The sequence below is a fragment of the Manis javanica genome, chromosome 4 (genome assembly GCF_040802235.1).
Source record: "Manis javanica isolate MJ-LG chromosome 4, MJ_LKY, whole genome shotgun sequence".
NCBI classification, from domain to species: Eukaryota; Metazoa; Chordata; class Mammalia; order Pholidota; family Manidae; genus Manis; species Manis javanica.
This window is the reverse complement of record NC_133159.1, coordinates 4,639,046-4,660,558: the sequence shown is the minus strand read 5'-3', so window position 1 is coordinate 4,660,558 and position 21,513 is coordinate 4,639,046. Positions and strand designations below refer to the sequence as shown.

Genomic DNA, 21,513 nt, shown 5'->3' with positions numbered 1-21,513 from the left:
GTTCCGTAGCCTGGGCTCGGTTTCTTGGCGTCGAAAGAGCCGCAAGTCTCGACACTCCAGGGTCAGACACTCGCGTTGGAGACCCTCGAGGCTCGTAGCTCCCGCCCCGCCTGGCCCAGTTACCCCGAGGGAGAGAGGAAGTCGCAGCGTCGGGGAGTGAGATTGAAGGTCGGCTCCGGGCGGCTGAGAGAGCTTTAATAGGGTGCGGGGAGGCGGCAGCTGGGGACACAGGTTCAGGGGCCCCTCGTCCTCTCACTGCACCAAGGCGGTGAAAGGGTCCGGGGCTGGCGGGGGCCTGGTGGGGCCGGGGCGCAGACGTAACGGGAGGGAGGGGGGGCGGAGGGGGGGCCCGGGAGCGGCAGCTCCGTCCCGACAGGCAGTTTGCAGTTTTCATCTTTTCTGGTAAACAAATGACTGAGAGGAAACCCTTGGCGGGGATGGGAAATGCGGCCCGGGCGGAGCCGGGCACAGATCTGGGTCATGGAGGGAGGAAAACCCCTTTCCAGAGCGCGGGGCCCGCCTCCGCCCAGGATGCGCAGGCGACGCGGGTTCCGGGGTGCGGGGGAGGGGGCTGCACCCGGCCGCGCGCCCCGCAGGGAAGCAAAGTCGCACCCCCGGGGCTGCGGAGAGCTCTGCACACGCCGACGGCCAACGACATGCAAATGTATGTAAATAGTCATGCAAACAGGGAGCATCTTTTCGCGTCAGCAGCTCGGGCACTTTCCTGGGTGGTGGCGGCGGCGGCGCGCGCGCGCTCTAGCGCCACCCCGGGCTGGGGGTGCGGAGGCTAGGGGTGCGGGCGCTGGGGTGGGGTCAGGGAGGTTTGCGAGCGCGGGAGAGGAGCGCGGCGTGGCTCCCAGCCCTTCCACCCGGGCCGCGCAGGCCAGGGCGGGGGCGGGGGTGGGGTCCCCCTAGCTCGCGCGGCGGCTGGCAAGAGGGCGGCATTTAGTACTTAGCGATGTCCCCCTTCTTCAGGATGATCTGTCGCTGCCAGGGCGCCAGCTTGGTCTCGTCATAGCCCAGCGTCCGCAGCTTCTCCGACTGCTCTTTCTCCCGCTGCAGCTCCTCCTGCTTCTGTCGCTCCTCCTCTTTCCTAGGCATGGGGTAGGGGTAGAACCCCAAGCAAGGGTGAGGGTGGGTCAGGCACCGTGAGGGGGTCGCCGGTAGGTAGGAGTGGGTTTCTGAGGGCAGAGGCTGGGTTTGCTGAGGAGGGAGGGACTAATTAATGGTGGGCAGGGCAGTTGGTTCTAGGGGGCTAAGGGCTAGGTGATGGGGGGCGCGGGAGTGGCCAGGTCCCAGGGGCAAGTAGGCAGGATTGCTTGGGACACAGGCACTTGATTGGGAGCACAATGGGGACACACAGGAGCTGGGCTAGTGAGAGACTGTGGCTGGATTATTGCTGGCTAAGGGTGTTACTGGAAATGTGCGGGATCACAGTGTGGCAGAGGGTGAGGAGGGGGTGTTATGGGGGCAGGGAATGAAATTATTGAGGCCTGGACTGGGTTTGGGCTGCAGGCGGTAGGCACGCATTATTGGGAGACAGCAGCTGGGTGTTCGGGACAAGGTATTAGAACACCAGGGTGAGATCTGCACTGCTGATGAGATGGTCACTGAACATATGCAGCTGTTCAGCATTTGAAATGTCAGATGAGATGCATATAGGCAGAATATGCATGCAGCATCTCCAATACTTAGTTTTTAAAAAAGATTATGTTGAACATCTCATTCATTTTTATATTGATCAGGTATTGAAATCATATATTGATATATTGGGTCAAATAAAATTATTAAAGTTACATTCACCTATAGCTTTTTACTTTTTCAAAGTGGCTACTAGAAAATTTAACATTAAGTATATAGCTTGTAGTATATTTCTGTCGGTCAGCACTGAGCTAGATTAAGGGGGGCGGGCAGAAACGACATTTTGAGGAAGAGACCATCAAGGTTATTGGTACTGAGGTGGGGTTCACGGCAGGCCAGGTTAATGGGGCTGGTGGGTGGGTAACAGAACAAGGCTATTAGGCCATAAAAGCTAGACTTTGGGGTACAGTGGCCAAGTTATTGGGGGAGAGGGGTCTCGTGGTGTTATTGGGAGCAGACAGGCTGTGCTACGGGGCTGAGTGACAAGGGGATGAGCTCCGGATGGGGCTGGATGAAGGGGCAAAAAGACTGTGACTGGGTGGGTGGGTGGGGGGCAGGTCGGGCTCAGCCCCACTCACCGCTTCTGCTCCCTAGAAGGAAAAAGAGGCAGCGTTACTTGGAGCCACTGCTTCAGGGACACAAGACTCCCTGCCAGGCCCCACATCTTCTGGAACCCCCCGCTCACCTTTCCTCTTCTAGCTTCTTCCGCAGGAGGTCTCGCCTCCAGGCAGGCAAGCTGGCCAGCCGGTCCTCCTCCTCCTTCTCCTGAAACACAAGCACAAAGCTTCAGGGCCACTACGGGCTGGGAGGTAGGGGGCCAGAGGGTGTGCTCCCCCGACCTGGGGGTCTTGCATGAGTCAGGGACAACAAGACATAGGTAGAGTTGATGCCTTCATGGGCAAATGGATGAAGGTGCCTGGGCACAGTCCCCTCCAAAGGGGACTTCTGTTCCCCACCCCCTCATAACTCAGGTCCTATGTCCTAGAAGCACTGCGAGAGGTCAGAACTGAGTGTAGGGGATGTAGGAGAGCAGAGAATCAGGTTCCCCACAGGGGCAGGCAGACAGATGACCCTGGGCCCATGAGCCAGAATATCTGGGCAGACCCACACCTGGGCACCCACAGATTCTGCCTGCTCAGTGAGGCTCAAGCTGCCCCCACTATGTAGGACCTTCTGGCCCAGGCCTGTCCTATCCCCAAATGGAATAGACACCAGCTTTACAATTGTGCCACCACAGTGACATGGCAGGTGGAGGCATCAACAGGCAGCTTACAGCAAAGAGTTTTATTGCTTGGATGTTACAACGGAGAACATGTCACACAGAACACCGCACACGTGGCTCCCTTGATCTCCGCTAAAGAGGTGTCTGTGAACGTCAGTGGAAAACCAAAGAGCCACACTGCCCCACGGAAGGCCCACAGTCCTTCAGAGAGGCTGCTGCTTCCACTGGCTCCAGGTAGAGGCAGACAAAGTCTGTAGGACCAGTGGGGGACACCCGGTGTGCCCTGTGCCATATCCTGCCCCTTCTGGCCAGCGCCCCCACATTCGGCCATGATAGGGCCTCCAAGACTGTGGCAGCCTGGTCCTAGGCACACTGGGCTTCCTAAGGCCACCCGTCCTGGGTTCTTCCTGCCCGCTTCTGGCCTCTGGAGGACATCAGACAGGCATCCACGCCCATGTTATGATGCTTGAGGGTAAATTCCTAATTCTGCTGCTCAGATGTCAAAAAGCTCTGCCTCCTTCTCCTTCCAGAAGGAGAAGCTGCGGTCGATGTAGCGGCATATGTCCTCGTTGCTGAACTCACCCATCTCAGACACCAGCTCCAGGGTGTCTTCCGCTGGGGCTTCGGAACTAGGAGGGTCCGATGTCGGTGGAGGCGCGGCTGGCGGGGGTGGGGGCTGTGCTGCAGGTGCTGGGGGCTGCCCCTCTGGCCAGTCCTCCGTGTGGGCTGTAGCGGCTTCCTCCCCCGGCTCCCTCTCCTCGTCTTGCGCCTTCTCCACCTCTTCTTCCCGGGCCGGCTCAGCCTCTGGGCTATCTCCGAAGAACTGGAGCCTGAGGTCTTCGAAGCCATCGCTCCAGCCGCGCCGGCCGGCCTCCACCTCCTCCAGCACCACGCGGTGGAAGAGGCGGATGAGCTCCCATGGGTGGCTGCCCAGCCTGTCGAACATCTCGTAGCACAGCAGGTGGCGGAACTTGCGCTCCTCGCGACTCAGGCCCATCTCGAGCAGCTGGAAGTAGCCGAGCATGAAGAGGTCAAGGGTGAGGCTGTCGTAGCGCGGGGGCGCGCCGCCGTCGAGGGGCGGCAGGAAGTGCTCTGGCCAGTACAGGCCGTGTGCCAGGCCTGGGACGCGCAGCTGCTGCGCCGGGACCTGCTGTAACAGGCTCTGCCAGTGGCCCAGCAGCTTGCCCACCCGCTGCCTTTGTTTCAGCAGGCGCAGCAGCCGCTGGTCGGGGCCGTCAGCGACCGTAGGCTGGGGGCCGTCGGCAGCCTCGGGCCGCGCGCAAGCGCCGCCGGCCACCACGCGGGGCAGCAGTCTGCGCAGGCGCGCCTGGGCGTGGCGCCCGGGGCCGCGGAAGGCCCACCTGCGCCAGTGGTCCAGGAAGAGGTAGACGATGCGCTCCTTGCGCATGTCGATGTAGTCCTGGACGCCGCACACCTCGGTGGAGAGCGGCGGCCTGCGCGCTAGCTGCTCGGGCTCGGGTGGCGCCGCCTGGCGTCCTGACGCCTCGGGCCGACCCAGGGCGCCCGGAGGCTCCTCGGGGGCAGGCAGGCCGTTAGCGGCGTCGCGGGGCTCGCCGGGTCCGGCCGCCACGTAGTCCTCCTCGAGAATGGGCTCGCGGCCCGGGGCGCCGGCAGGCCGTGAGAGCTTGTTTCGCGGGCCACGGGCAGGCTCCGGTCCCTGGGCGCGCAGCTCATAGACTGCACGGAGGTGCCGCACCGAGACGCCGCACTCGAGGATCTCGCGCGCCACGGCCTCGCGGCACCAGCTGAGCGAGTGCGAGCGGCCCATACACAGAGGACCTGGGCGCCAGGGCGCGTCGGGCAGCGGCGCCAGCGGCTGACCCGTGTCGGCGGCCAGGAGCTCGGCCAGGTGCGCGGGCCGTCCGCCCAGTGCGGCCAGCAGTGTGGACATGCTCTTGAGCAGCGTGGAGATCTTGCTGCACCAGGCAGGCAGGTTGGCCGCGCGGCCGTGCATGCGGCGCGGGTCGACGGTGAAGCGCGGCGCCGACAGGGCGGCCGAGATGGGCAGCAGCTGTTCCAGCTCCAGCTCCAGCTGCTCCAGGCGCGCCTCCAGCTTCTGCGCCTTGTGCAAAACCTGCAGGTTCTCAATTTGCTGCTCAATGCGGAGGATATCGGCCTCGGTCATGAGCTCACCGAAGGGCCCGAGGATGGCGTTGTGCTCGCGGGAGTACCTCCAGCCCTCGCGGGGGTAGCAGCACGAGCTCGCGGCCGTCAGCTAAGGCGAGGAAGACAAGAGAGGGGAGGGAGGCGGGTCTCCCTCTGGCCCGGCTCCCGCAGCGGCCGCCAAGGGCGCCCTTTACATGTCCCGGGTGGTGTAATGGCTCCGCGGGGCTGCGTTTGCAAGGATGGGCTGTGCCTGGCCAGCAGGCGATTACAGTAGGGCGAAGCTTCGGCCCGGGCCACCGCTCCCGGCGCTGGATAGTGTCCACTTTGATCGCTGGCGGGGACACAGCTGGTCGTTGAGCGCAGTTCCAGAGGCAGGGCGGGCAGACGGGGTCTCCACACCTGGCTTGGTTGCTCATTACACCACCGAAGGAACATGCAAAAGGCGTTGAAGCTGCGATGCGCGGCAGCCGTCTTCCACCCCATCCAAGGTCTGAGATTTCAAGGCCAGATCCCAGGAAGGCCTCTCCTTGTCCCAGACCGGTGAGCCCTTCTCAAGCAGCCCTGCGGCCCAGGCCCTCCCTGTCCACCCTGTCCGTGTTTTCCTGCTAAAGGAGAGGTGAAGCTGTGGCTTCCGCTCCTATTCCCACCCCTCACCCTGGAATAATACGATTTATAGAGCTTGGTATGCCAGGCACTTCCTAAGAGTCTCATCATTCCTCACTTTAGTGCTGGGTTTTTCCGGCCTGGGGGGCTGCCCTCATCCCTTTGCAGACCTCCCAATGCATCCTAACCCATGACATACAATCCATTCCCCATATAGAAACGTAACAATGCCACTTCCCTGCTTAACCCCCTTCCCAGGCTCCTCACTACTCCCAGAGAAAGTCCACATTCTTCAGGGCTAGGTCCTGGTGAGCCGACCCCACTGACCTCCCCAGCCTCCCACAGGACAGTCACAGTGCCGGGCCCATGCTGACTCCTCAACTCCCCTTCCCAGCCCCCACTCTTTGCCCCTCTTTTCTGTGTCCACCTCCTGCTCATCTTCCAAGTCTACCTTGGACATCACTTCCTCCTTCCCTAACACCACCCCTAAACCAAACAGGATGTCGGCCTGGAGCAGCGCCAGTCCTCTGACTCCCCACCACAGCACCACCCATATTCTAGCAGCCAGTTATTTGCCAACCTGGTTGCTCACTCACCTGGCCCTGTGATGGCACTAATCACTCTACTAAGGTGCTACTGGTTGGTTGGTTGACCCCCCCTTGCCCAGCTCCTGCAGCCACCTTGAGACCCCGCCCTAATATATTCATGATAAATCCCCAGAGGCTGCCACATGGGGCACATACACATCCCCCAGGGAACGTGTGTTGAGTGGATCAAGGGCAAACCCTTCTGCCAGCCAGTGATAATCAGCCTATCTGACAGATCAGACAGTTGAGGTTGGATGAGGCTCAGCTGCAGTGGCTGGAAAGTGACAATGCAAGAAGAACCGAAGTTGGCTGACTGGGACCAAAAACCTCTCAGCTACTCAGTGTGGCCCCCAAGCCAACATGGTGAGCCTCACCAGGGGCTTGCTTGCCATGCAGACACTCAGCCTCACCCAGAGCTCCTGAATCAGAATAGGCCTTTTTATAAGATCCTAGACGATTTGAAGGCCCACTGGAGTTTGCCATCTCACTGAAGGACAGGCTGCTGGTGAATGGAGACTGGAAACAGTCCCCAGGAGAGGGGGTGCCCAACCCTGCTTTTCCCCAAAGGTAATGGGAGCTGCCTGAGGTTGAAGGGCACAGGCAGGGGTTGGGGAGTTGGGGTTGGGCTCTGAGCCCAGGTGACAAACCCTGGGCTCTCTGGGAAGCCCCACCACACCCACCTTCCGTCTCTGCTCCTCCTCCTCCTGCATCTTCAGCTGCAGCTTGCGCACCATCACCTGGCGCTTCCACTCAGGTATGGGCCGGCCCTGCTCGTCGTGCGTGGGGATGAGCGCCTCCACATCCAGCTGTACGCCTGGCGCAGGGGTGGCAGGTGGTGCCGGTGCCATGCTTCCATTGAGCAGTGGCTGCGGCCCCACTGCCGGCGGGGTGGGGCTTCGGGCCCGTGACAGCGGGGGCGATGTCAGCTGCAGTGGTGAGTCAGGCTGCAGGGAGAAGCAGGGGAGAAGCAGCAAGACTGAGCGCCGAGCAGGCAGGGACCAATGGAGCCTGGGCAGGGGCGCCTGTTGGGCTGCCTACCTGGGAGGCCGGTTGCCCACTGCCAGAGAACACCGTGGTCAGTCCCTTGCTCTGCGGCGTCGGCTTCAGACTCTTGCCAGCCTTGATCTCAGCCAGTAGCTCTGAGTTGTCGCCCGTTGGGGACATCATATTGAAAGACTTGGTGCCTGTGCGGAGGCAGGAGAGGAGGCACTGGTTGAGGTCGCGTCTGAGTTCCCTCTGCCCCCACCTGCTCCTCTCCTGCCCCCTCCCCAAGTCAGGATGGGCGCGGCCAGAGGGCAGCGCTCCAGATCCTGAGCCCTGAGTGGTGGCTCTCAGGACCCCAGAGGCAGGTCCTCTGCTGGCAGCCCACAGCCCCAACATCCTCAAGGCCCTACTCACGGGGTGTGGGGCCCCCAGCTGGAGGCCCCTGGGAATTCATGAAGGTTTTTGGGCCAGCCTTGGAAACTCCAGCAAATGTCTCCACCCAGCGCACTGACTGCTCAGCTCCAAAATACTACCTTGGGCCAACCACCTGACCTTTGTCCTGGGTTCCCTGGTTCAGCCCTGCTGGGGAGGAGTCTCCCTCCAGCCCTCTCTCTGCATCAGCAAACCTCAGTGACCCTTGGACTAAGTCTCCTGGGGCCTCCATGGTTATATGGACTCGGGACCCTGGATGCCAAAACCCAGCCTGTTCCCCCCTCCACACACACCCACAGACAGACACATGAGCAGCAGACACACTGGTTGCAAGCCTAGAGCACACTTACGGCAAAACGCTTCTCACTCTGGGGAACCCAGGAGAGCAGAGCCCTTACTAAGCGTATGGGGCGTGGGCACCCAGGAAGAAGGGCCAGGGGATAACATGCAAATGTGCCACCCAAAGTTTGCATTTTCCAACTAGGCCAACAGACATGACTAGGGTCTCGGGAGGTTGTCTTTAGAGCCGATGAAGGCATGGCTGGGTGAGGGAACTAAACGAGGGGCCAACAGCTCCTGAGTTCTCTGGGCTGGGGGTCCCAGAGCACAGCATCGGGAGGTGAGAAAGGCGCCAGGCAGGCACCAGCCTTTCATTTATTTAGGCAAAACTGTCAGTCAGGCACAGAATTGGCAGGTGCTCACGTGGGTGTGGTTGGGTAGGTGTGGGGTGGGAGGCCCTGTCTGTGGCCTGGGGGACCCCTCGCCTGCTGGCCTCTGGCCCTCACCTCTCCTCAAGTCCCGAACCCCTTGGGCCTTGCTTTTCCTGCCCACCCCTCCCCCTTTCCCCCTCAGCCAGGAGCCGTGCTCGCAGCTACTCACTCTTCCTGTGCCTCAGGGCTCTCACTTCTAGGACCGAAAGGAGAGAAGTGACAGCGAAGTTAGGAGTGGAAGGGGGCCGGGGTGAGGCTAGGACAGTGGTCAGGGAGGACAGGAGGAGGGGAGGGAGACGTGCAGAGGAGGAACCATCCGCCCCTCTGACCCTGGCTCAGGACGCTCTGGGGCTCCGTGAGGGTGCTCCACCCAGCCTAGCTTTGCTGCTGTCCCTGAGGATTGGGCAGAGTGCCACTGGCTGGGGCCCCCCTAGCAGAGGCCTCAGTCTTGGCATTGGGTTGTCAGAGGGCGCCTAGCCAGGCTCTGGCTGGGAAGGGCTGTCTGGAGAAGCCGTGTCCACTTTTCTTCTGTTCCTAGCTTCAGCCTGGCTCTGAGCTGTAGAGGGAGGAAGCTGCAGGCCTTTCTGGAGGTTGTGCTGGTAGTGGACATGCTACCATGGGTTCCAGTGTGCAGGGCTGGGGCTCCATAGGCCCCTCAGGGAGCCCAGGCTAGCCCTATCCCAGTCTTAATGTACCCCTGTTCTCCTAGTCAGGGAGGCTGGGCTGGGCTGGGAGAACGAGCACCCACGTACCACCCCCTGGGCCTTCCAGGAGCCCTGGCATGCAGGAGACCGAAAGGAAGCCCAAGAATCTTGGTCACCAGTCTAACCCTGAAAAAAGGGTGCCATGGGGAGCAGCCAGGAGGGGAAGGGCAGTTGTGATAGGTCACTGGCCTTGGCTATGCATCGGGGAAGGGCTCCGGGCTGGGAACATGGGAGAGAGAAGAGGAGAGGAAGACTGACTCAGGCCAGAGACGGGGCAGGAAGAAGGTAGGTCAGCAGCCTTGCGTCCTCGACGCCAGTTCTACTTCTCAGAGCTCCCCTCTAGTGCCAGCTCGTCAGAAACACCAGCCACAAGAGCTGGGAAGCCCTTCCTACGGGACGGGAGGCTGGCCCAGAGAGTGAAGGAGCCTTGCTGGAGGCCACACAGCCCAGTCCAGCTCTGGCAGGAACTAAAGCAACTCAGAGCCTTCCCACAGGGTCAAGTCCTCACTGGGGCGGGGGCTGCGGGAAGAACAGGTAGGAAAGGGGGAAACACCAGCGAAGTCGCAGCTGAGGAGGGCACAGTGTCTAGGTTTCCCTCCCCTTCAGGGCTAGTGCCACCCCCATCCCTCAACCCATCCCTACTCACTCCCAGTGGACGACGAGGACCGACGCTGTCCGCAGTCAGGGCCTGAGCCCTCGAAGGGCAGTGGCGGAGGAGGCGGCGGCGAGCTCAGGGCCTCGGGAAGCGGGGGTGGCGGCGGGGGCGGGGGCAGCTCCCTGGACGCTTTGGGGTCCGCAGCGCAGCCGTTGTGCACGTGATTCCCAGGGAGCAGCGCCGCCTGCGGGGGGCAGAGGGGCCAGCGAGTGGGAAGCGGGGCGGCCGGGCTGGTCCCGGCACCCGGCTGGTGCAGGCTTAGGGCGCGCACCTCTTCGCTGTGCGCCATGTCCCGGCGCGCGGCCAGCGGCTCCCGGGGGCAGCGGCCCAGCTGGCCGTAGTAGTCCCCGGTGCTGGGCCGCTTACTGAAGGCGCGAGGCTTGCGGCTGGAGTCCTGCCTCCGCAGCCCGTTGTGGCCGTCGTGGGAGTTCAGCTGCGGGGAGACAGCAGCGGAGTGGGCTGCAGGCACTTGTCCCTTATGACCCTTACGCTCCCCTCCCAACTGTCCACCTTCCCCAGGTGCGCGGCCAGCTCCTTCCCAGATCATCCTGTTCTCGGAGTGGGATGGGCAAGGATCACGGGGGCCTCGGTGGCACCGCAGGCTTGGTCGGTCCTACAGGGAGGGAGTCTGGGCGCGGACCAAGGGTCACGGGCCCCCGCTGAGGCTAGAAGGGGCGGGCCCAGGCGCGCGGTGGCCCAGGCTAGACGCCAGGGGGAGCCGGAGAAGGGGCAGCTCCCCGCTTAGCCAGCGTTGAGGCCTCAGCCGCACCTGACTCCCGGCTGTCGGACGGTCCGGTGCGTCCCGGAGGCTCCGCAAAACCCTCCCTTGCCTGGGCCGTGGCTCCCAGGGAGCCCTCTCAAAGCCCTTGTCCTGTTAGGCTCCTGCTTGCCCAGGGCCCGCAGCCACTCGGCCCTGGGGCTGGGGCTGCTCCTACCTGCGCCCGTGCTGGTGGCCCCACTGTGCACCTGGCAGCGGGGGCGGCCTGGACCCGACACCTGCGTTACCTGATCCTTCCACTCAGGTTACAGCCCAGCCCGTGCTTAAGAGCGCCTTTGGGTTCCGTCGGCCTGACATCACCCAGGGCCCGCCAATCCCAGACTGAAATCCTCCTCAACAGCAGGGGATGCCACGGGGTGTCCACTGCTCTGCCACACCCCGCCGCTGAGCCGCGCCTGCCCTGTGAGCCAGATGTGGCCCCGGCCTCTGTGCCTCTCCCTCCACTAGGTGCTGAGGACCTGGCCTTCATCCCCCCCACTCATCTCCTCCAGCCACCCAGACAAAATGCCGGCCGGACCGCCGGTTAGTGGAGCCTCCCATATTTGGTCGGCCTGGGTTCCGGGTCACATCCCTGCCCTTCCCCTCCTGCATCTGGAAACCATCGCCATCCGTGTAAGTGACACCGACACCCGTGCCCAAGCCTCGGGTTTCAGGGCCTGCAAGGCAGGCTCGGATGACAGCGCTGTGGCCTGCCCCACCGCAGCTGACCCCTGCTAAGCCCAGCCTGGGGAAAAGGACAGGAGGCTGCAGGGCTAAAGGCAATGTCAACCTGTGGGGGCTAGCCCCTGCCCCGCCCCCAACCCGTGAGCCTCTGCTGCGGCTCCGGACCCTCCACGCCCCAATAAACCAGGCTCATGTTGCAGGAAATGCAACACTGCAGGATTTGTTTTCTGGGCCAGGCCGCCCCCTTGGTGTCCCCTGCAGCCACCAGGCCCAGGGCACTATGACCCTGCTCCTGCAGCAGCCAGGCTAAGGCAGGCCAAGGGTGGGGGGCAGCATGGGGCAGTGGTGGCAGGCACACAAAGGGGCCTTTGTGGAGCAGCCTGTCTGTCGCCTGTGGACCAGCACGCACATTCCCGGAGGGACAGAGACCATGCAGTCCTGGTGCTCTGGCTTAGGGGAGGGAAGGGGGCACAGGATGGGCCACCTGTCTTTGGGCTTTGGGTAGGGTTCACATAACCCCTGCAGGCCTCTTGTAGGCCCCCTCCACGTGGTGAAGATGAGAGGGGCACCTGATGATAGCTTGGTCTGCGATGGCATAAAGGAGGGGCCTGTGGAGTCACCCCAGAGGCTGTGTCCCTCCCTTCCCCCACCAGGTGACCTGGGTCACCTATATGAATTGGTTACTTAGCTTGGCCCTATAGTGGCTTGCCTTGGGCTTGAGAGAGAAATACAAGGTCAAGGTTCCCACAGAACCCTCAGGGGCATCCACCCCACACTCAGCCATTTTGAGGTTTCAGGTTGCTCCCCACCACTCAGACCTGCCTTGCTCTGTCCCCATTGGCTATTACCCCAGAACTCCTTTGAGCCTCCCTGCCCAGGAGCCTCAGAGCTGTGCAGACCAGCCCTCTGCTCCAGAGCCTCAGTCAGGATCCCAGGGGCCCTGACATCCTGGGTACCACACACTCAACATGCCCACACTGAGTTCTCACCAGCTAGCTTGAACCTGGCTCCCATCTCGGGACAGGGAGCTCCAGCCTCAGCTTCCCCAGCCCCTCAGCCCCCACCAAGTGCTGAGCTCTGCAGGGGCCCCCTCACTCTCCCTCCCCCTAGCGCTCCCCTTCACAGTCACACCACCTCATCTCCCACCTGGAAGACATCTCCCTGGGAGCCATTTTCTACCTGAGCCCAGGGATGTGGGCATGTGTAGGTCTGTGGAGTTTGCACATACTCTCTGCCAACGCCACAATTGCCCTGTCACTCTGTGCAAGAGGTGGAAAGGATCCAGTTCCCAGGAGGCACAGGTATCTGCCTGCAAACTCCCCGCAGGGTGGTGGCTTTGTCTTCCCATCTCCCTGTGACTAGCCTGAGCCTCCAGGGTCTGGCCAGGAACTTCAACTCTGGAACAGGCCATCGTCCCAGGGACCCCTGCCCTGTGCCCAGAGCCAGACAGTCTCTTGGCCTCAGCTGTCCCCCATCAGCCCTGTACCCCGAGGCAGGCAGGTGGGTGGGGATTCACTACCTCCTTCCTGAAGGCCTCGGTCTCCACGTGGCGGAGTTTGTTCTTTGTCTGCATGTACATGTCAGCTGCATGTAGCCCCACAGGGGGCTTGGGAGCTGGGTAGCCCGGTGGAGGTGGGGGCAGTTGGGTGTCTGGGGGCGGGGGTGGGGGAGGGAAGCTCGGTGGCGGCGGCGGTGGTGGTGGTGTGGTTCTCTCTGTCTTGTTCCGTGGCAGGCCCAGGTCAGGGCTCAGCATGTCCATGTAGCTCTGTATATCTGCAGCTCTTGAGCTAGGAAGCCCTGGGGAGGGAGGGAAGGCTGGATTTGGGAGTGCGCAGAGAGGCTGTTTCCGCAGTGCTGAGACCCTCTCCCACCAGGAAACAACTTGCCAAGTGGACTCAGGGGTGCAGTTTGGTATGACCCCACTGAGAGCCCCTGCCCTCCGCCTGCCCTGCACTTGTTGTGAAAAGACCATGTGCTTGGGTTTGGAGGGAACCTGGGCTCCAGGGCATGCCTGCCACCTTTAGGGCGGGGAGAGGCAGCTCCTCTGGGCAGATCTGGGAGGAGTATGCATAGCCACACCCAGTCTTTGCAGGGCACCCTGCCATCTCTGCAGACCACCACCTAGTGGCATGAAGCAGGCACCGCAGGTGGACGGACGCCCATGCTCAGGGTGTGGTCAGCATGAGTGAACATGCATGCCTGGCTTCTGACTGAGCATTTGTGCATCCAGGCATGCTTGTGAGTGTGTGCACAGGCTTCTCTGTGCTTATGAGCATGTTTGCACTGGTCTGTGGACATGGTGTATGTGTGCTGGTAGTTGTGTGCATATAGCTGCACAGCTCTGTATGTGTGGTTGTGCATTCATATCTGTACATTGCACACATGTACGAGAGTACACTATTGAGTGTGGGTGGGTAAGTGTAGGGTCTGGGGAACGTTTTCTGCACGTGTAGTGAGGATATTGTGAATCACATGCAGGGTGCATGTCTGAGGGACAGTACATGTGGGTGTATAGGTGTGCTTGTGCTGGGCACACATAAGTGTGAGTGTCACCTGTCTCCCACCAGAATCAGTGTCCCCTTGTGGTGACCTGGCAGCCTCCAGCATCAGCTATGAGCAGAGCAGGCCAGGGGCTGGCTCCAGCCTCTCTCCCTCCCTCTTCCCAGACCTGACACTCACCAGGAGCCGTGTGCCGGCCCTTGATGCTGGAGTGGCTGGAGGGGCAGGAGTCATAGTTGGAGAGGGTGCTGGTGGGCGAGCTGAGGTCAAAGTTCGGTGGCTGGACGGACATGGTGGTATTGGGTGAGGACATGCCTGAGTCAGGCTGCTTGGTCTCCAGCTCAGCAGACGTATCCTGGGACAGCACACGATGCTCCACGCTCTGAGCAGAAAGAGGGGAGACCGTCAGAATGACCTGACTGCTCCTGGCCAGGGTTCTGCTAAGGCATGCCCTGCATGACCTCGGCCAAGCCACTTCCTTTTCTGGGCTCACTTCCCCATCACAAGAGGGTCTCTCAGGGTCTTCCCAGGCTAAGATTCAAGCCCAGCAATGCCACACCTACTGGGAAACTCCTACCCCTCGTCCCTCCCTGCTCGGAGGCAGGCAGTGAGAATCTGCTGTGAGAGGGGCCCCAGGCTGGACCCCAAGGGGAAGGCTGCTATGTCACCAGCCTTCTCCGTCCTCAGCGCAGCCGAGGCCTGGGCTCCCGCGTGTCTGTGGGGAGGGGAGGGGTGCAAGGTCTGCATCTGTGACAGTACTTGCCCCGGCTGGGGGTGAGGCAGGGGTGCAGGGCCCCTACGACCTGCAGGAAAGACTGATCCCCCATCACGTGGCCAGCAATCCATCTCTCTTTGCCAGCCCCTGTCTCCTGATGGGCCCCTTGGGAAAGGGTGGGGCCTGGGGTGGCCCAGCTTAGCTGGGTGTGCAGCCTGAGCTCAGGCTGCTAAGCCTACCATCCCCCACCATCCTGGTCCCTGCCCACAGGCCTGACCCCCCGGCCTGAGATGGGTTGAGTTGGGGGCCCTGCTTACGTTGCCCATGTTGGCTGTGCTGCCGGCAATCCTGTCCGTTTGCTGCCTCTTACCCAGGCCTGCTCCTCCCTGCCCTGCGCCCCCTCCCTGGCCGAGAAGTGTCACAGGCCCCCTGGGAGTGGGAGGCAGGCCTAGCACCAGGTAACAGCTCAGCGGCCACGCTCATTGGCCCCATAATTAGGGGCTCTGTGGGAGTGTTTGCCTTTTCTGGGCCAGCATCCTCCGTGATTGGATCTGTCGCTGCTGCAGCTGGGCCCGTCTAGGCAAGGGGGCCAGGGCCCTGTCACCCCACCCAGTTTGGGGGGACCTGGCCCTGTTGCCTAACCTATGAGCCAAGGGGAGCCCAGCTGAAGATGCTCTTTTCTTGGACGACAACAGTGGGCATTCAGGGTGCCCAGCCCTGACCCCAGAGATTACAGAGGTTAGGGGCACAGTCTCTGCAGCCTGGAATGGTGGCTTCAACATTCGCCTCTCTTGCGCACTAGCTGCACAACCTTGGGCGATTCACTTATGTCCTGTGTGTACCTGAGTCTCTTCACCTGTGAATGGGGATAACAGTACTGCCTACCCCTTCAGATTGTAAAAAAGATTTTAGAAGTTAGTGAAATAGCCAGTAAATAACATATGGGTCAACTATGAGTATTAATGTGAAGGTTAACCGAGATTACACACTAAGGTGCTAAGCAGGGTACCTGCTGGAGTCAGAATTCCAGGAATGGTGCTTATTGTCAGCAGCAGCAGCTACTGTCAAGTGTGGACGGAGGGGCTAGGGCTCTGTGCCACCCCCTACTCCATCCTCAAAACAGAATGCCAGTCTCTCAGCGGGAAGGAACCCACCTCTGATGCAGAAATGCCCTTTACAGCGTCCACTCCGGCTTGTATTCCCTACTGGCAGGGTGCTCACCACCTGGTGGGCCACTACTCTCTCTGGGTGGCCCTTCTGGGGGGAAATCCTCCTGGGTTCAGCTGCAGTCCCTGACCCCTGGGCCTTGCTGTGCTTTGGCGGGATACCAGAGCCAGTGCCCCTGTGTGCTCACAGACAGGTCAGACAGTGCTGTGGGCAGGGGGCCATCCCACTTCTCTCCCCCAGGCCTCATTTCACAGCCCCTCTCGTGGCCCCATTCACTGTGCCCTGCAGCTGGCCCTTCAGGAGGCACTTGTGCAGCCCAACCCCATTTCCTCCCTCCTGCTCCAAAACAGGATCACACCACGTGGCGCAGAGCCCTGGACCTGAGTTACCCATACCTGAGCTCATGTCCCAGTTGGGGACTTCATGACTCTGACCATAACAAAATAATTTAAAGAATAACACAAGTTTCCACTTCTCATAACCACCAAGTAAGCAAACGCACAGTGTAGTGGTGGAGAGGTGGCTCCAGGCCCGGACCCCCACCCCCTGGGCTCCACCATTTAACAGCTGTGTGGCCCTGGGTCTCCCTGAGGCTCAGTTTGCCCACCTGCAGTGGGGGCACTGACACTACCCACCCCAGAGCGGAGCAGTGACAGTCAGAAGAGCTAGTACATGACGGCTGTGGGCAACGAATGAACTGGACTGCCCCACTGGCAGGTACACGTCTGATTTCTCTGAGCCTCCTTCTTACCAAGATGACGCTGGCCCCCCTCCCTTGGCCTCTCTGCCTCCATGCCCTTGCTTTCTGGGCTGAGAGGTCCTGTGGCTAATGGTCTGTGGCAGAGTTGTGTGACCTAGGTAGGGTAAGGGCCTTCAGGTCCCTGAGCCGCAGCTCCCTCCGTGGTTAAAGGGGGTAACAACACCTGCCTCTGGGGGAGGTGGGGTACCGCGGGGGTGAGGTAATTCCGGGGAACAGCACCCGGGTCGTACCAAGTCCTCCACGGTGCGCAGGTAGCGGGTGCAGTGGCTGTGGCCATTGTAGTCCGAGAGGTCGGCGGCCGTGTACCCGTCGCGGTCGCGCACGTCCAGCTCCGCGCCGTTCACTACCAGGATCTGGCAGCACTGCGGGGGCCCGCGGTGAGGACGCGGGCAGCCGGCGGGGTCCGCGGCGCCGGGGCGGGGCTGTGCTGAGAGCGCAGCGCCAGCAGAGGGCGCCCGAACCGTCCCGCCCCGCCCGTCCTCCCAGCCCCGCCCCGCCCTCACCTCCAGCTCCCCGTTCTCAGCCGCGTCATGCAGTGGGGTCCCGCCCCACAGGTCCGCGGAGATCTCGCCGCCGTGCAGCAGGAGCCAGCTGAGCACTTTGGCGTGGCCGCGGCTCGCCGCGAAGTGCATGGCTGTGGCGCCATCCTTGTCCTGCTCCGACAGGCTCACGTCGGTGCAGCTCACCTGGGCGGGAGGGGGCGGGCAAGAGAGGGGCTGGGCTGGGCGCTAGGCCCCTCCTGGCCCCGCCCCCGTCAGGTGAAGCCCCTGTCCCTCCCGCGCCCCGCCCCAACCTATTCCAGAGCTCACCAGCCACACGATGACCGGGCTGTGGCCCATCTGCGCCGCGGCGTGCAGGGGGGTCATGCCATCGTGGGCGCTCACGTGCGGGTCCGCACCGCACTCCTGTACCAGGAACTGCGTCACCTCCAGGTGGCCCTCCTGGCACGCCAGGTACAGGGGTGTGGCACCGTTCTTGGTTTGGGCATTCACTCCCCTGCAGAGACGCAGCACCCACTGTGGGCCTGAACCTCCAGCCCCGCTCCAAAGGCTTCTTACGCCCCTCGCCCCCTTCCGGGTAGCTCCGGAGGGCTGGGAGGGTGGGTGGACAAGGCCTAGCCACGGGACAGCTGTCTCTGACTTCCTCTGGTCCCCTAGCCCTGCATCAGCTCCCCTGGGCCTCTCTGGGTCCCCGCCCCGCAGCAGCTTCCTTTCCACACTGCACAGCGAGTCAGTCCTGCCCTCAGTAAACAGTCCACCTTTTTACCAAGGTCTACAAAGATGTGATGACCTGGCCTCTCCCTACCATGTCAGCCACACTGACCCATGGTCACTGACCCCAAACTTGCTGTCTGACTTCCATGCTTTTGATCATGTCCCCCTTTGTCTGGAATGTCCTTCCCTCTTCCTCCCTCTTTAAAACTCAGTACAGAACCCTCCACCATGAGGCCTGCCCTGATTTCCCCAGGCAGTCCTTCCCACCTCTGTGCCCCATACTGCCCTGGGCACACATGCCTGTCATATCATAATTGACTTTGGCCTCTGCCTTCCCCAAAAGACTGAATTCCCAGAGGACAGAGTGTCAGGATTGCCAGATAAAGCATAGGATGCCCAGTTAAATCTGAATTTCAGATAAACAAATCATTTCCTAGTGTAAGTATATCCCAACTATGGCTATTTATCTGAAATTAAAATTCAATTGGATATCCTGGTTGTTGGTAATCTGGCAGCCCTACGGGGTTCACTGAGCACTGTGCCATGATATTAGCAGGCAGGCTGTCACTGAATACCTTAACTTAGGTTCTACTGTCATTCCATTTTTCAGAGGTGTAACTGAGGCTCAGGGACTGTGACTTGCCAAAGATCACACAACTGACGCAACTGGTAAGTAGCATTTGAGTGCATCTGTCTGTGTGGTGCAGGGCCTGGCACACAGTAGGCACACAGGGAGTGAAGAAGGAATGTGGACTGGCCATTCCATGTCTTCACTCCCTGGGGCCTAGCTTGCCCCTCATCCCTGTTCCCCAGTCCTTCACATAAGGGGAGCAGGGAACCAGCCATGGAAAGTGGAGTGCTCCTGGGAATAGGGGAAATGGGTCTCCCCACCGGCTGGGCCTGTTTTTCCCCGCTTCACCAATGGGTGTGAACAGCCCAAAGTGCAGTTACCAGAGTCTGTCACTAAGTGGAGCCACAATCTAGGCCCAGACCCAGGAGAGGCCCACCGCCCTCCACAGTGTCTGAGAAGCTTGGGAAGCTTGGTAGGGGCTGCGTCAGCCCTCTGTGCCCCAGGAAGTGCAGTTCACCCGATTTCACATCCTCCCACCCGTCTGCCTCCCCCATCTATGGTTCACAACATCAGTCACGCTCCACCGCCATCCATCCACATCCTCCTTCCCTCCCTCCCTCATCCCACAGGTAGCTGTCTGTCCATTACCACAGGCACCAGGCCACCCACCCTCCTCCATATGCCCACTCGTTCCCCCTCTTGTTACCCCTGACACGACTTGGTCCCTTCCTCCCACACCCACTCAGGCCTCCCAGTGACTTCTCCTATCCCTGTCCACCTCCCTGACCCCTGGCCCCAGGTTGCTTGCAGCTCCCACCTGGCACCCGGTGTGACAAATGCTCTCCCTTCCCCAGACACAGAGCTGCCATTTGCTGGGCTGTTGCCGAGCCTGGCTGCCCTCTGTTACCCCACCCGTGTCAGGGACAGACAGGTGCCCACGAGCTGGTGTGACCCACCCAGCATACAGTGGCAGACAGAGACCCACCCCAAGCTTCTGCCTGGGAACACACTGGCTCTTGGCCACCAGCGTTCCGGCGTGGCCCCCCCCACATTCACATGCTGGTGCACCTGTGACAGCCTGTTTAATATTTTATGACCAACACACTTGGTGGCCTGAATTATTCACCCTGTAACCGAGGCACAGCAGATGCTGGGGTCCTGGAGATCAGCAGCTAGGGGGGGCCACTCCCCAGGACCCACTGGGCTCTCTCTTGGGGAGGCCCGAGGCAACATACACAGCTTGGGGCACCAGAGCGGCCGGGAGCCCCTGACCTCTCAGCAACCCCTGCCTGGCAGGTATCCATGACCCAAGGGTGCCCAGCCAGCCTGAGAAGGTCTGAGAAGCTGGCACAGAGCAGGGCCTGAGCAGGAGGGGACAGCCATGGCCACAGCCTCCTGCCAGGCCACTGGCTGGCAGCCCCTGCTGCAGTCCCCAGTGCACAGGGAGAGGCGGATGGGTGTTTGAATTTATCACCATTACTGAGTGTCTCAGTCTGTGCCTTCATGACTCCTGTTCTGGGGTCACAGGACAAGAGGCAGACACACTGGTGGGCTCAGCTGGGAAAAGCGGTCCCAATCTTATCCTCTTCTACTTTTCTTGGCGGCAAAAAGGATGGGTGCTCTCAGGTTCACTGGGAAAATTATACAAAGATGGATGAGCATAAGGAACAAAATTAGTGAATTTAGATGGAGAGAGAGATGAATTTCTAGTAGCAGTAATTAATAATAATCGGTAACAGTGAGAGCAGATGCCATTTGCTGGGTAACTGCTCTGTTCCCAGGGCTGCAATGAGCAGCACATACAGATTCTTGCATCAGGTCCTGATGGCCTCAGTCACTAGGTGTTAGCACTGCTCCCCTTTTACAGATGATGGCACTGAGGCCCAAGGGCTAAGATCTCTGGATAAGAGGGAGGCAGAGGAAGACCCAGGCGTGAGCAGGACCTGGGGTGTGAGCCCCCACAAGCTGTGCCACAGTCTTGCCTTGAGTCATGTTACAGCTTAGGATCCCTCTTCCCTGTGCCTCTCGTTGAGGGCAATGCTGGCCTGGGGCATCTGGACCCCCCAAGCACAGAGCAGGCAAGGCATGGTCTCTCCCATGGAGAGTCCTGTTCAGAGGAGATGGGAGGGGTCTCAAGAGACCTCACCTCTCCATGCCTCTTGCAAGAGAACAGAGAGCAAACTTCTGAAGGTTGCACCATTCCCCCGAGGGCAGGCAGGCCTCAGCTTCCCGATCACCAGCCCCTCACCCATCCGGGCCTCAGCAATGTCCCTTCCGTGCTACCAACACCAGTGGTTTTCCCCGTCCTCCTCCAACCTGGCTGCTCCCTAACAGATGTCCTCCGCCTCTGGACAAGCGCCCACCTCGCCTACCAGGCTTCCTGGGCCCTTAGCCCCTGCCTGACCTCCAAATATCAGGGTATCCCAGGGCCTCCTTTCTAAACACACTCTTCCCCCATGAGGTCATCTATTATCTGGGGTCAAAGGCCACCTGTACCTGATGCCACTCATCTCTCTAGCCTGGACCTGGAGCCTATACCCAGACCCCTACCTCAGCCTACACATCCATTTGTGCATTGACCAGGCCTCTCAAATTTTACCTACCTAGAGCAGATCCTCGGCTTTCTCCCTACACCCTCCTCTTCTCTGTAAAGGACACCATGCCACCCTCCCTTGAGCCCAAGCTCTAGGAGTCTCTGGAGACCCATGACCCTTGACCTCTGTATGGGTCTGAAGCTCCCTAACAATGCTTGCATAAAATCATGTTTTTTTCCTCTTAGGAAAAAAGATGATATGAACAAACTGTAACTATTAAATAAGTCCCTCTAATGACACCAAAGGAACATGACATGCTTGGAAGGGTTTGTTGGAAATCTCTGCCCAACATTGGTGCCAGCTTACTGCTGTCGTTGCTACAAAGGACAAGGAGTGACCTGCCCACGGAACCAGATTCAGGCCAGAGAACATCGTCTCCAGCAGCCCTTAACCCCGCCAATAATTCCTGCCTCAAGGGAGGCCAGAGGGGCTGCCACCCACAAATAGATGGCATTGTGGGGGAGGCTGCTCTGAATAAAAGTCACGGAACCTTGAGCAGCTCTATGTCTCCAGTCACGCCTCTTGGCTTATTTAAAAAGACCCAAAGTGGGCCTGCTCAGGGAAGAACCACAGCCTGAGCTGTGGAAGGTTCACTGCAGGTACACATATCACGAGGGTGCCACGGGCTGGCCGGATGGGGCAGAGCAGTGCAAACAACAGAGCCCTGCCCGCTCACAGCACCGTCCCACCAGGGCTGTCACATGGCAACCGACACACATGCGAATGACCACTTCTCCCAGTGTGGCATGTGCTCTCCGCCTGTGTCCTCAACTCGCTCCCATGAGCCTCTGCAGACGTCGGCTCCACGAAGCAGTGAGGGCTCGCTGCAGCCCCAGCACCGCCCAGGCTGGCATTTAGGGCGTGCTCGGATGCTGACTGTTGAGTGA

General features: G+C 60.7%; 1 protein-coding gene and 1 long non-coding RNA gene across 14 annotated transcripts in view; one reads left to right on the top strand and one right to left on the bottom strand.

The window, feature by feature from the left end:
- Positions 1–174: 174 nt before the first annotated feature.
- ESPN (espin) overlaps positions 175–21,513 on the bottom strand; it is a 29,339-nt gene continuing 8,000 nt past the window's right edge. Inside the window, exons 3-16 of one of the 12 annotated variants that reach the window (XM_073233108.1) lie at positions 17,057–17,243; positions 16,751–16,933; positions 16,478–16,609; positions 13,786–13,987; positions 12,626–12,903; positions 9,937–10,098; positions 9,657–9,849; positions 8,476–8,502; positions 7,219–7,364; positions 6,861–7,124; positions 3,446–5,099; positions 2,327–2,406; positions 2,220–2,231; positions 175–1,093 (exon numbers count right to left, since the gene is read on the bottom strand). In XM_073233108.1, the coding sequence (XP_073089209.1) occupies positions 1,013–1,093; positions 2,220–2,231; positions 2,327–2,406; positions 3,446–5,099; positions 6,861–7,124; positions 7,219–7,364; positions 8,476–8,502; positions 9,657–9,849; positions 9,937–10,098; positions 12,626–12,903; positions 13,786–13,987; positions 16,478–16,609; positions 16,751–16,933; positions 17,057–17,243 (3,601 nt within the window). In that variant the 3' untranslated portion in view covers positions 175–1,012. The other 11 variants (XM_073233106.1, XM_073233112.1, XM_073233107.1 and 8 more) reach the window with 11 other exon arrangements.
- LOC140848807 (uncharacterized) lies at positions 8,512–21,121 on the top strand. Of its 2 annotated transcripts, none has more exons than XR_012129948.1 (3): positions 8,512–9,295; positions 18,072–18,130; positions 20,812–21,121. It is a non-coding gene; the product is annotated as an uncharacterized lncRNA (long non-coding RNA). The 2 variants fall into 2 exon arrangements; XR_012129947.1 differs by lacking the exon at positions 8,512–9,295 and adding an exon at positions 17,061–17,200.